Source organism: Orcinus orca, chromosome 17, assembly GCF_937001465.1.
Source record: "Orcinus orca chromosome 17, mOrcOrc1.1, whole genome shotgun sequence".
Lineage (NCBI taxonomy): Eukaryota > Metazoa > Chordata > Mammalia > Artiodactyla > Delphinidae > Orcinus > Orcinus orca.
This window is the reverse complement of record NC_064575.1, coordinates 27448992-27461549: the sequence shown is the minus strand read 5'-3', so window position 1 is coordinate 27461549 and position 12558 is coordinate 27448992. Positions and strand designations below refer to the sequence as shown.

At 35.1% G+C, this 12558-nt stretch overlaps 1 protein-coding gene across 6 annotated transcripts in view; it reads right to left on the bottom strand.

Annotated features, from left to right (window-relative positions):
* The window catches only part of RALYL (RALY RNA binding protein like), an 834129-nt gene that overhangs the window by 282000 nt on the left and 539571 nt on the right, over window positions 1-12558 (bottom strand). Inside the window, exon 1 of one of the 6 annotated variants that reach the window (XM_012535347.2) lies at window positions 3087-3218. The exons of the other annotated variants lie outside the window; for them this stretch is intronic. Coding sequence (XP_012390801.1) covers window positions 3087-3123 — 37 coding nt within the window. The 5' untranslated portion in view covers window positions 3124-3218. Of the gene's footprint in view, window positions 1-3086; window positions 3219-12558 lie in introns of those variants that run through there. 6 annotated transcript variants of the gene reach the window in all.

Below are 12558 nucleotides of genomic sequence, written 5' to 3'. Positions count from 1 at the left end.
CTGCTGAAGGTATAGAAGAAGAAATTGCAACCCACAGAGATAACAGACCTTGGCTGAGATTACAAGCAGAGAACTGTGACTAGTATTCAGATTTCTGAAGTGATCTCATCACATATTTCCATAATAAGATAGATAAAATCACCCAAACATATCATTAGCAATCAAAAATGAATATCTGTTCCTAGTTAGTAATAAGATAAAACGTTACATACCTAAAATTAGATATACACAGTTTTCTCTGCTGTGGTACAAGGATTGTAGTATTTTTCAAATTCTCTATCTAATATCACATGGATCCTACTCTAGTTTTTCTCTTAAGTCTGTATTTCAAAACATATTCATCTTTAAGAATTTATCTCCATGTCTCTTTTAAAAACAAAAAATTGTTTTCTCAAGGTCATCTGGAATTTCAGCAAAGGAGATTACAGGTGTACCTTGTTTTATAAAGATTTTTGAAAATTAAACATAAGCTGCACACTTCAATAAATAGATTGATTCAATATGTATAAAAATTCAGTATTTAAATGTTAACAGAAAAATTTATACTGGTGATGATTTCCACCCCAACCTAATTTGTAAAAATAGGCTTACATATATTAGAGTTCCTTAAAGTGGTTTCTACCTGCCTGGCTCTGGTGAAATCAACATCTGACACGTGGAAACATTTTTTATTACCACTCGACCAATTCTGTATCTAACTGAAAGTCCTTATGCAGTTATGCATAGGTAAGATCTGCTATCTTAATGAACATTGGAGCGATTTCTTTTCTATAACAATTGCTCCATCAAAAGCAAGGAAAAGGGTACTCTTCCCTTTCTCTCCTTCTCCTCTACAGGGAATTATACATAACTAATCTAGACATGAGTGAGGAATGGATTTCAAAATCTCCCAGGAATTTCCAAAGACTTAGTGACATTTACACTTTAAAATGTCTTTTACAGGTATCTTTGCTCTCCTGCTTCTTTTCAAATCCCTGGCATAATCATATGCACCTTTCCTATTCCTCCTTTCGGAGCCTCTAAAAGAAAGTTGCATTATTTTTACAAAAGGACATTATATTAAATTTTTAGGGAATGAGAACATTAGAAAGTTTATTTATGTACTTTTCCAGTTTAAAAAAAAAATCATAAGAACATTTTCCTTCTTTCCCACATTGAAATTTGTTAAGTGTGCAATTATTGCTTTAATTGGATTACAATTACCTCTATGTTAGTTTATGCTTTTTACATGATCAAAAACACATAAAAGATATGACTGAAAATGGAAATGCACTGTATTTTGGTGATGGGATAATTCAGATATTTTTATATATCCATTAGATAGCAAACAATTGTATTACATTCTGCTTTTGCAAATATTGTTAGTATAAGAAAGAAATTCATTTAAGGATTCTATTTGCTTTTATTGCTAAGCTTTCTATGTACGTTAACTTTACTATATTCTTGCTGTCCAATATTTTATATGATTAGAATATAGAAACAGTTAATGCAATGTAATACAGCTAACTGATACAATTAAATGTAAGTAACACATTAGTTTTTTTTAAACTAAATCATTCAGTACACCCTACTGTGTTCATCCTGTATAATTATACATCTTCTGACTTGTCTCATGTAATTCACAATTTCTTCCTGCTGCTTAATCGCAGACTTCAGCAAGCACATTTTAGGGGAAGAAACTCAGTAAAATTTTTCTGAGAATCTTTTATTTGTCATGTGTATTAAGGCAATGATTACTCCCATGGAAAAAAATGAGGGGGTGTACAAAAGATACAGGAGTAAAAGTGCAAGATGGTTTTCAAGTACATGCATAATTTAGATTCATTCTTGTGGGAGGAAATCACAAGGGAATTAATCAGCAATATATTTGTAGATTTTATACCAATCATTTTTATAAGAAAAAAGTAGCAATTATTATATGTTGTTTCTCAATCACAAGAAAGAAATGGCATCAAAAGGCAATCAGGCATAGAAAATCAAACTGGCAGTCCTGTCCCTCAGAGCTTTCTGTGATGCATAAAACTTCTTGGAACAAGAGAAATATTAGTGTTCTGGTCTTCAGTGAAAAATTGACCAAAATGAGGTCATTCTCAAAAAAGAAAATCACATGTCTATCATATTTTGGCCTTTTGATGGAGTAATTGTTGCTGATAGTCTTGCTATGTTTTAAAATATTTGATAATATCTAAAGACATCATAGGAATAATGAAAAAGTGCAAACTTTGACTATAGAACAAGTTGTAGTTACCTGTCTAAGATGGCAAATAGAGTCAGTGACAGGACACACCGGGCTAAATATGGTAATAATTACTTTAGGCAATGGAAAAGATAAAGTGATAACGAGTTGGGCTTACTGGAGAGAGATGTGATTGGAAAGCTTTCCATGACAGGCATATTGCTTTACCATAAAACACAGTTTTATTATAAGACTCTTTGATTTTTAGCTAAATCCTAATGGCTTTCAGTTCCTAATCATCTTTGTTCTGGACTTTAGGCCAGGGTGATTTTGCTGCTCCTTTTCAGTCAGAATCAGTCCCTTTAGGTTAGATTACAGATGATTCCTTTTAACCCTTTAAAATGATGCCTGTAGTGAAGTATGACAAATATGCTCTGTCCAAGAAGTTTGGCAATGAATATCTCGTTAAATATTCAGCTTGTCATTCACAATTAACTCTCTCCCCTTCATTCAGAACTGTTTTATTTCCACTGAGAGTTATGATTGAAATTGGATGAATAAATATAAGTTGTTTTTTTTTAAAAAAAAAAGGAGAGAGAGAGGGAGAGAGAGAGAACTATCCAGTTATCATGCCTGTATGAAGGATGCTGAGCTAGACTGAAATTGCATTTGATCTGTTTCTCTGTTAATTTTGTAAACCTTTCCAAAGGTTTCCATAGTAACAAGTGAATTAGCCCCTTTCCCCCCAACATCTTTCAAGCATGTAACAGGGATAAAGGTTAGGGTGAAAAAAGCTACAATATCTTTTCTACTCCCAGGATATATCTGAAGTCATGATTAGTCTTTTAAGAAAACAAGTATGTTTCTCTCACCACAGTCATATGAAAAAGTTGGGTCAGAATTTACTTACATCTCTGATGTCTGCGTTTGCTCCTGTACATGGTCATTCTGAAAAAATCCGACTTTCTAAGAAGTAATTGCTTTGACCACGGAGACAAAGAGAGGGTTGTGCTCCTGCTTTGCAGTAAGACTGTTGCTCACTGACAGAAGGTAACCAGCAATCACACAGTGAAAGCCAGGGTAATACCATTCTCATAAAATTACAGGGGAGATGTTACAGCCTGTAACTACTCTATCTAATGCAAATCTTCTAGAGCAAATTGTATTTCCTCCACCTCCCCCCAACTGATATCAGTTAAGTTCTCTAATAAAATCTCCACTATTAAAGTGCTGTGCTCAAAATAATGTTGAATTAAGAATAGATTCATATAATTAGCAAGAATAGTAAAACTGAAAATCTAAATATGAAATATAAGAACCCCAGTTATTTATTTACATAAATTAAAAACTATCCTTTGAATTCTCATGTCTTTTAGCCACTCTGGAATGTTTAGATTTGTATTTTATTTTGAAACTACTAAATTCTTTCCTTCTTTGAGCTCCCGATGCACTTCGTAGTTTCAATTATTAAAGCAATTATCACTTTTAGGTTTGTCTAATTCTCTAAACAGACTGCTTCTCAGGAAAAGTGGGAATTACATGTTTTCACATTATATCCCCAGGCCTAGTACAGAAGAACGCACAACAGGGTCTCAGGTTTAGTGAGTACCTACTCTGTGCTACACATTCTGCCCCCTCCAGAAGGAAGCCTTTCATAAAGCTTTCTCCCGCCTTCACGCCGCCACCTCTCCTCGTTTTAGTCCTCAGACCTCTATTTTCACAGTATTTTGGGCACAGTATTTTGGGTATTTTAAGGACAATGTCCTTACCTGAACATTGTCATCTCAACTGGACACAGAAGAAGCTTTGTCTTTGTATGTCTTGTACTCTCTGCTCTGAAAGCAATGCCTGGCACACAGCAGAAACTCAGGAATACTACCTCTCTCAAACACTCCACAAGAGTACGTGCTTTCAAATCTCCTTTATGTGCTCATTAGGGTGTCTGAAATGCAGTTTTTATTTAAAATACAGAAGGATTTGTACACTAGTGAAGAATTTCTATGTGATATGACTTGATTATGCATAAATCTTCATCTTCCAGCCAAAACCAGAAAATGTCTTCAACTGTCAAAATTCTTTTTTAGTGTTAGCAAACTCAGGCTACTTACTAATAGGAGGAGATATCATTTCCACAGTTCTTCTTAATAGAAGGATTATTTCAGTGTCATGAATACTTTTACACTTAAGTAATTACTACAGTTCATATTCACAGATACCAAGAACAGCATTTTAACAAGTTTTTGGCAGTATTCCTCTCTAGTTTCCTTGACTTTGGACTAAAAAACTGCACTGTTTAATAAGATGCTCCGTCAAAGACCACTATGGGTATTTCTTACTATAAGGCATAGTCAGTATCTGTATATATCTACATACATTCTGAAACACTAGGAGGATTTTCCTTGTGTTTTCAACAATAGTGAGATGAAAATATTTCAAAAAGAAATTAGGCCTTTTCTGAATGACATATAATACACCTTATGTTCCACAATCTTACTTGCTTAATTTTTCTCCATAGCACATTGTGATCACCTAACATAATCTGTATTCACTTGTTTGTTTTCCACCTGTCTCTGCCTATTAGAACATAAGCCTCCAGAGGACAGGGCTTCCTCTTCCTCAGAGAGTAGATCAGTACCTGGCACAAAATAGGGTCTCAGCAAATATTTGCTGAATAAGTGACTTTTTATGAACAAATTTAAATGATAAAAACAATATGATCACAGATTATTTTTCAATGAATTAGTACAATAACAAAATTCATGCTTATTGACTAAAATTACTTTCTTACTTAATGCAAATACTTGTCATTTCACACCTATCTTTTGGCCCCAAGATGAGTCTGAATGAGTTCATTGATTTAGATGAAATTGCTTATATTCAGAGATGTGAAGATATATTTTTAAATTTACTGGAACAAAGTCACAATGAACAAGCAAGTTCTCTTTTATAAAAATTACTCATTCCGTAAGACCAACAAACATAAAACCTATTACAGTCAAACAAATTAAAACAAAGTTTGTCTGACGTATGTGTTATATATAATTTTGATATGAATAACCATGTCATTAATGATTATTAGGTAGAAATAGCCTAATTACATGACACAAATGCTATTAATTTTAACAATATTACATGGTACAATCAAATTTGTAGTTTTTCTCTTTTACACTGTTAGTTCTTCATTATCTATAATTAACATCAATCTGAACATTCTTCGCAAAGACCATGTGACAATTTAATTTCATTCACATATGCAACAACCTCTCACCCAGCCTCACTCATCATCACACATACACAGATGCATGTTAAAACAAATATCCTGGGGCTTCCCTGGTGGTGCAGTGGTTGAGAGTCCTCTTGCCGATTCAGGGGACACGGGTTCGTGCCCCGGTCTGGGAAGATCCCACATGCAGCGGAGCGTCTAGGCCCATGAGCCATGGTCGCTGAGCCTGCACGTCTGGAGCCTGTGCTCCGCAACGGGAGAGGCCACAGCAGTGAGAGGCCCGTGTACCGGAAAAAAAAAAAAAAAGAAACCCCCCAAAAAATAACCCCCAAAAAACCCTAAAAAATATCCTGACTCATAGTCATCAATGTTTGGCACACCTTGTACCAAAGCTGACTTTCTCAGGCTCTATATAGGGATTTTTACTCTCATCAACTCCTTCCTACATTACTTTTCTCACCTCAGGGTATAGGAAGCATCCACTCTTGAATCTTATATCTCGCGTCAGTGGATTAAATCCTGTTTTAAACCATCAAAATTGGGGACCTCAAATATACCTAATGAATTAAGGCCAGATTCATGAGTACCACGTTGCAGTACAGGTAGGAAGACGAGAGAGAGGCAGGGGCAGTGGCTGAGGGAGAGAAGGGGCTTTAGTAAAAGCAGAACCTGGGCAAATTTCAGCCAAAAGAATGAAGAGGAAGAATGTAGACATAATAAGGCACAAAATGTCAGTGAAAAGAAGACAGGTGCCAGCATATCATTCTGTTTTTCCAACCGTCTTAAAAAATACAGACTGAATAGATGTGTTTTGTCTTCAAAATCAGATTTATGCCTGTAATGTCAGAGGTCAAAAGAAGCATTGCTTGCTTTATAAAATATCTCCATATCTACTCCCGCACAATATGATTTCCTTTAATGGAAGGAAGGAAGGAAGGAAGAAAGGAAGGAAGGAAGGAAGGAAGGAAGGAAGGAAGGAAGGAAGGAAGGGAGGAAGGAAGGAAGAGGGAAAGAAAGAAAGGAAAAGAGGGGCTTCCCTGGTGGCGCAGTGGTTGAGAGTCCGCCTGCCGATGCAGGGGACACGTATTCGTGCCCCGGTCCGGGAAGATCCCACATGCCGCGGAGCGGCTGGTCCCGTGAGCCATGGCCGCTAAGCCTGCGCGTCCGGAGTCTGTGCTCCGCAACGGGAGAGGCCACAACAGTCAGAGGCCCGTGTACCGCAAAAAAAAAGAAAAAAAGAAAGGAAAAGAGGAAGAAGCAAGCCTCTGTGTGTGTGTGTGTATGTGTGTGTGCGCGCCCGCGCGTGTGTGTGAACGAGAGAGAGACAGAAAGAGAACTACTCTGTGCTATGTGTCAATCACTGGGCTAGTTATATACTGTATCACTAATCTTCATAATCTTCACAACAATCCTGTTACTTAGCTATCTTTACCTCCAATTTAGAAATGAGTAAACTTTAGCCAAATGAGGACAAGTACAGGTAACATTCAGGGACACTGCATGACTTACATAGCTGGGTTGACAGCATTTAATTGGGGACTAGACCAAAATTATTTTAGGACCAAATTAGGGGGTGATGCATTTGGCAGCTGCTGGAGAAGAGTTAAATAAAAGGGTCACTAGTAATGTACTGAAATCAACAGAATGACATTTGCCCAAACTCATCACAGGAAGTGAACACTGTGTGGTTTAATAAGAGCTAACATTCATTTAGGGAGTTCATATTAGTTGCCAGATTCTCTTCTAAGAGTTTTATATGTATTACTCATTGGATACTGAAAACAGTTCTATGATGGATTTATTATTATCATATTATTATTGTTATTATTATTATTACTATCATCATCATCCTCATTTTATGTTTCAGTAAAATGAGGCTGAGAGCAAAGTGTTCAGAATAAAGTCTCACAGAGAGCAAGAGGTCGTGCCCTGCTTTGAACTGTCTGGCCTTTCTCCAGAGCCCGTGCACTATAACATGCCATGTAAGGTCAAAGGGATACTTTTGGCAGCTATTTAGGCAGCAGGGGATGAGGACCCACAAGGGACAAGTTTCCATAACAACGAGTGATGTTAAACTAACTTCTAAGCGGGGTGGATGCAATTAACTGCAGAGTTTTGGCTGCTGGCAGGGACAGTCAAGTTCAGAAGCACAGCGGACTGCTTGGGACAAGAGAAGTCTGCTCACCTCGCAGCAGTGGTGACTTCCCTTTCCCAGACATGTCACCTTCCCTGCCTCTCCTCCCCACACCCAGCCCTCATCCTTTCCTCCAAATAAAACACCAAAAGAACATTTAGAGAATGCCAAGAGTATCAAATTTTTAGCCCATCCAGAGTTCTAACATCCTTATCTGGTTTAAAAATTACAATATGTGTTGACTTGGATAAAACTTCTAAGAATTTCATCAAGACATAGTATGTAGACCATATAGAAGTATTTAACTTGAACTCCATGATATCTATATTTCAGAAAATTACTAGAATAATAAAATGTTAAAATTTTTCAGTGTAATAAAATTATTTTTTCAGTGTAACAAAATTATGCTGCCAAAATTCCTCATTTACAGATGTCTACTCCACAACAGACAGCTCTTACAAGTTTGTTGGATGGAAAACTGAAGGGAACTGTGGGGCATGACCTCAAGGGCCTTGACCCCCATACTTCCAGCAGGAACCTGAGTCCAGATTCCCTAGGAGTTAGCCCACAGTTTTTTCCTCTGAACACACTAGGTCTGAAATTATAGCCTTAAGTGATATAAGTGATATCTCTACACTCCTTCGGTCAATTTTTCTCCAGTTTGGACAGAAATTTAACCTTTCTCTTATGTCATTCTTATCACTCAACAGCACGAGGTACAGATGTGGACCTTCTTTATCCTTCCCTCGCTACCATGTCAGCTGTCCCCGTGGAAACGCTGCCCCTTCTCCTCTCAGATATGAACTCTGCTTTTTTTTTTTTTTTTTAATTTACTTTATTGGAGTATAGTTGTTTTACAATGATGGGTTAGTTTCTGGTGCACAGCAAAATGATTCAACTATACATATGAACACATATATATGTATTCTTTTTCATATTCTTTTCTATTATGGTTTATTACAGGATACTGAAGATAGTTCCCAGTGCTATACAGTAGGACCTTGCTGTTTATCCATTTTATACATAATAGTTTGCATCTGCTAATCCCAAACTCCCAATCCATCCCTCCCCCACCACTCCCTTGGCAACCAGAAGTCTGTTCTCTATGTCTGTGAGTGTGTTTCTGTTTCATGGATAAGTTCATTTATGTACTATTTCAGATTCCATGAACTCTGCTCTCTTTATTGAAACATCTCCTTGCTGGTGAAGTCCCTATAAATCCTTGACAGAAGTTCTTTCCTCAGAATCTTTCAGGGATAACATCCAAATAATTTTCAGCCCCAGCACAGTCACTGATCCATCTTTTCAACAATTTAAGCCAGTATATCTACATCTTTTGTACATGTCTATATTAAGTGATTTGCTCTCTCGCCTAATGCCTCTGAAACTGGACCCTTGTCTATTTGTCCAAAGTCAAGTGCTCTCCTGTTAGTGGATAATCTAAAAATAGTTATTAATTAAAATATTGAGTGGCTATCATATAAAAATCTTATCATTTTACCTAGTACCTCATATTACTAATATATTCACCATTTGTTCTTTTTAAATCAAAGGAAACAAAACTTCTTAATGTTCGGTTCAAGTTTTCATTAAAAATATTGGTTCAAATGAGGAAAAAAAAATCCTGAATGATGCTTCTTTATACTTGATTGCTGTTGAAAGTGAAGCAATAAACAAACAAGTCAATTCTTTGTTCTTCGGTTTGGTTCATTAAATTTTTTTATGTATCTGGAAAAGACTTTTCTAAGATTTTTTGTAAACTATAATTGGATTTTATTACTGTCTTCATTGATTTCTTTGGACTTTCTCCAATTCCTTATGCTCTAATATCAAAAAAGTCTTTGAAATCATTAAATTTTTGAAATATGTAATACCAAGTATTAAATACAGTTAAAATATTTCTCCTTTATAACTCACTCTAATGGGACTTTATTTTCACCAGATCTCCTTAGTGGTAATTGTTTTTGAGCATTCTCACTTTTGCTTGCTACTCTTTTTTGTATGGTTCCCATTCCATTTTATCTCAGTTTCATCTTTCCTTTAGCCTAAATTTGATTATTCAGACTTAGTTTTATCTTCTTAATCATCTTATTTGCCCATTTATTTTTGGATAAATTTGCATTGTCTCAAGTTGAATAGATTGAATACTATCTTTTTAATCATAACCTTTGGATAGGTCCAAATACCTAATGGTTACTAAAAAAATTTTTTTAAAGAAGACTAAAACATATACAATTAAATCAACCTTGAATTTCCTAGAGTATGAAATGAGTTATTTATGCCTGTGTAAATAGTTTACCTAACTTCAACATATTTTAATAAATGTTGTTAACAAATTATACATGAAAGATGTAGTAATCCTAGACCTAAAGAAACACAGTCTCTTTGAGATCATAGCCACATAAAAGGTACTAAAACTATAACGAATTACCTTGCAGACATAGGAACACAATAATATAGTTTATTGGATGTGAACATGATGTAGGGGAATTGCTGTACCATGTTCCCTGGAAGTGTTTTATTTATGAAAAACATGTGTTCAGTAGTTCACAACTCTGTTTCAGAAACACCATCTCCACTGCATCCTGAGATGGAGAGACACTTATGAGTTTACAAGGCATAATGATGAGAAAGTAAAACATGCTTAAAGTCATAAGGGTTTCCATAATTATGAAAATTATGTATAGAATTTCACTATAACAAAATTTACAAAATAGGAAATATACTCTTATCTATGTATCTATCATCTATCTACCTATCTATCTATCATCTATCTATCTATCTATATATCTATCCATCTATCTATTCTTTCTATCTCTCTATCCACATACCCACCTACCTATCTTAAAAACCAGAGAGTTGTGAGTTGTAAAGCTACCTAGCAAAACAGTGTCTGGGGGTGTTTAAAGGATGTCATACTCTAGAGGCCAGAATGTAGCTGAAGAAGATGCTTAAAAAAGCAGAGAAAATGCAGGCAATGGTGGTGCCAGCCAACTGACACCTGAAGCAGAGGAAGGCAAAATGTAGCAATGCTCCATGGAGAAATAAAGTGGTCAAAGTCCTGTTGCACCACATGTGGATTTCTTAGGACACTGCCTTTCTCTTTTTTCTGGCTGATTCTATCTCAGTCAGCTCCTTCCATCAAACTGGTCCAATTCTCTTCTCTTTAGTCTCTGAATTCAAGCATCTGGTCTTGTCTTTCTAGTCTATTGTTTTTCCTTCTTGCTGTCTTTTGCCTATATAAAACTATACTTTATTGTATACATGTATAGTGGAGTATAAGTAGGGGGTTAGTTACCTCAAATTCTTATTGGTATTAAGCAAGGAATAAAAACATGATGCCAAAAAAGGCTGAACCAGGGGATTTATCACTTTACTGTAAGATGCCTTGCATTTTCTGCTTTAATGAGTATACATTATTATGGTTAGGACCAAATATTGCAATTTCAATCACTACCCCTAGAGTCCACCAATAGTAGTTTCATAATGTAAGCAAAGTAAGTACATGAGATACTTCAATTAAAAACTGTTCACTAATTATAAAAATTGAATTGAATCATATAAATGATTATTAAGTGCTTACTTTGTGCCAAAACACTATTTAGGATTTTACTTCAGTTTGAATTGCTGGGCTTATTGTTCTTATTTTTAAAAATATACTTCTGTTACTTTATTTAATCTTAAAACAGCTATGTGAGGAAGGAGGTGTTATCTCATTTTACAGATAAGGGAACTGAAGTTCTGGTGTCAAGTTCATAAAGCTGGCAAGAAGTAGAGCTGGAATTTGAATCCAAGTTTGAACTGTAAAAAGCCATGTCCAATCCATGACACCACTATCTTATATATTGAACAAATAAATGACAGACAATAAAAACAAATTCAGAAAACAGTAGAGAACAGGGAACACTATCTAGGATTTTACTTCAGTTTGAATTTCTGGGGTTACTGCCATTATTTTGGAAAATATACCTGATTTCAATGTGTAAGACAATGGAGAATAAGGTTGATACACAGAATTTCAATATAGAATGCATGCTGATAGTCACCCATCTTAGTACTCCAAATAAAGGATTCTAGAGATGCATATACAAGGATTCTAAAGATATTTATGTAATGGTAGAATAGGAGCCTAATCAATGCATATGATATATTTGTATTAACCTAAGGTCTAATGTGCACTTGGAGTATGTTCTTCATGGAAATGAATCAGGTAATTTAGAATGGCCCAGGGAAAGTTTTCAATTAAAAATAGATAAAAATAGGTCAAAAAGTTAACTACACATACACACACACAAAAAAAATATTAAAAATATTTGGCTAGATGTTACAATGTTTTCTTTATTGTTTAAACTATAATATTTTAAATGGGCAAAGACCAATACTAGATGTGTGAATCTTTACAGACTTTTAAAACATACTAGCTAAAAATAAATTTATATTTATGGATCATATTCAGCATATTTTGGTTTCTAATGATACTATCAAAATTGTTACTCTAAAATGTCTAATCATTTCCAATATAAAATATGCATAAAGTATCTTAAGTATATTTTAATAGAATTCATTTCAGCCTGTCTACAAAGTAGTATACACAGCAGTCCCGTTCTCTTAATTCCTTTCCTGTTCATATTTAGTTACAAGTACCACATTGATGAGCGACTTCAGCCTGCTGAGTTGAATAGATTGAATTTTCAGGTATAATTTAGTGTTACATAGAAGAACGGTATTTTAGGAATCCAGCTCCAATCCTCATTTTGTGTGTATTTGTGTCTGCTAAGGGGCTCAGAACCACCTGGATAGTCTTTGACCTCACATATGTATTCAATGACAACTATTTGAATAAAGTCTGCATCTGCCATTACCAGCACAGCAGTATGTGAACAGTAAATATGTAAATGAAATTCACAATTTTCTTACTGTCATAAAAACTATTTTTAGATGTTTTCTTAAATGGCTTTAGATATAGAAACAGGAGCTATAGGTGGGGAAAAAAAGAGTATCAAATTTTATTTTCCAAACTGTCTC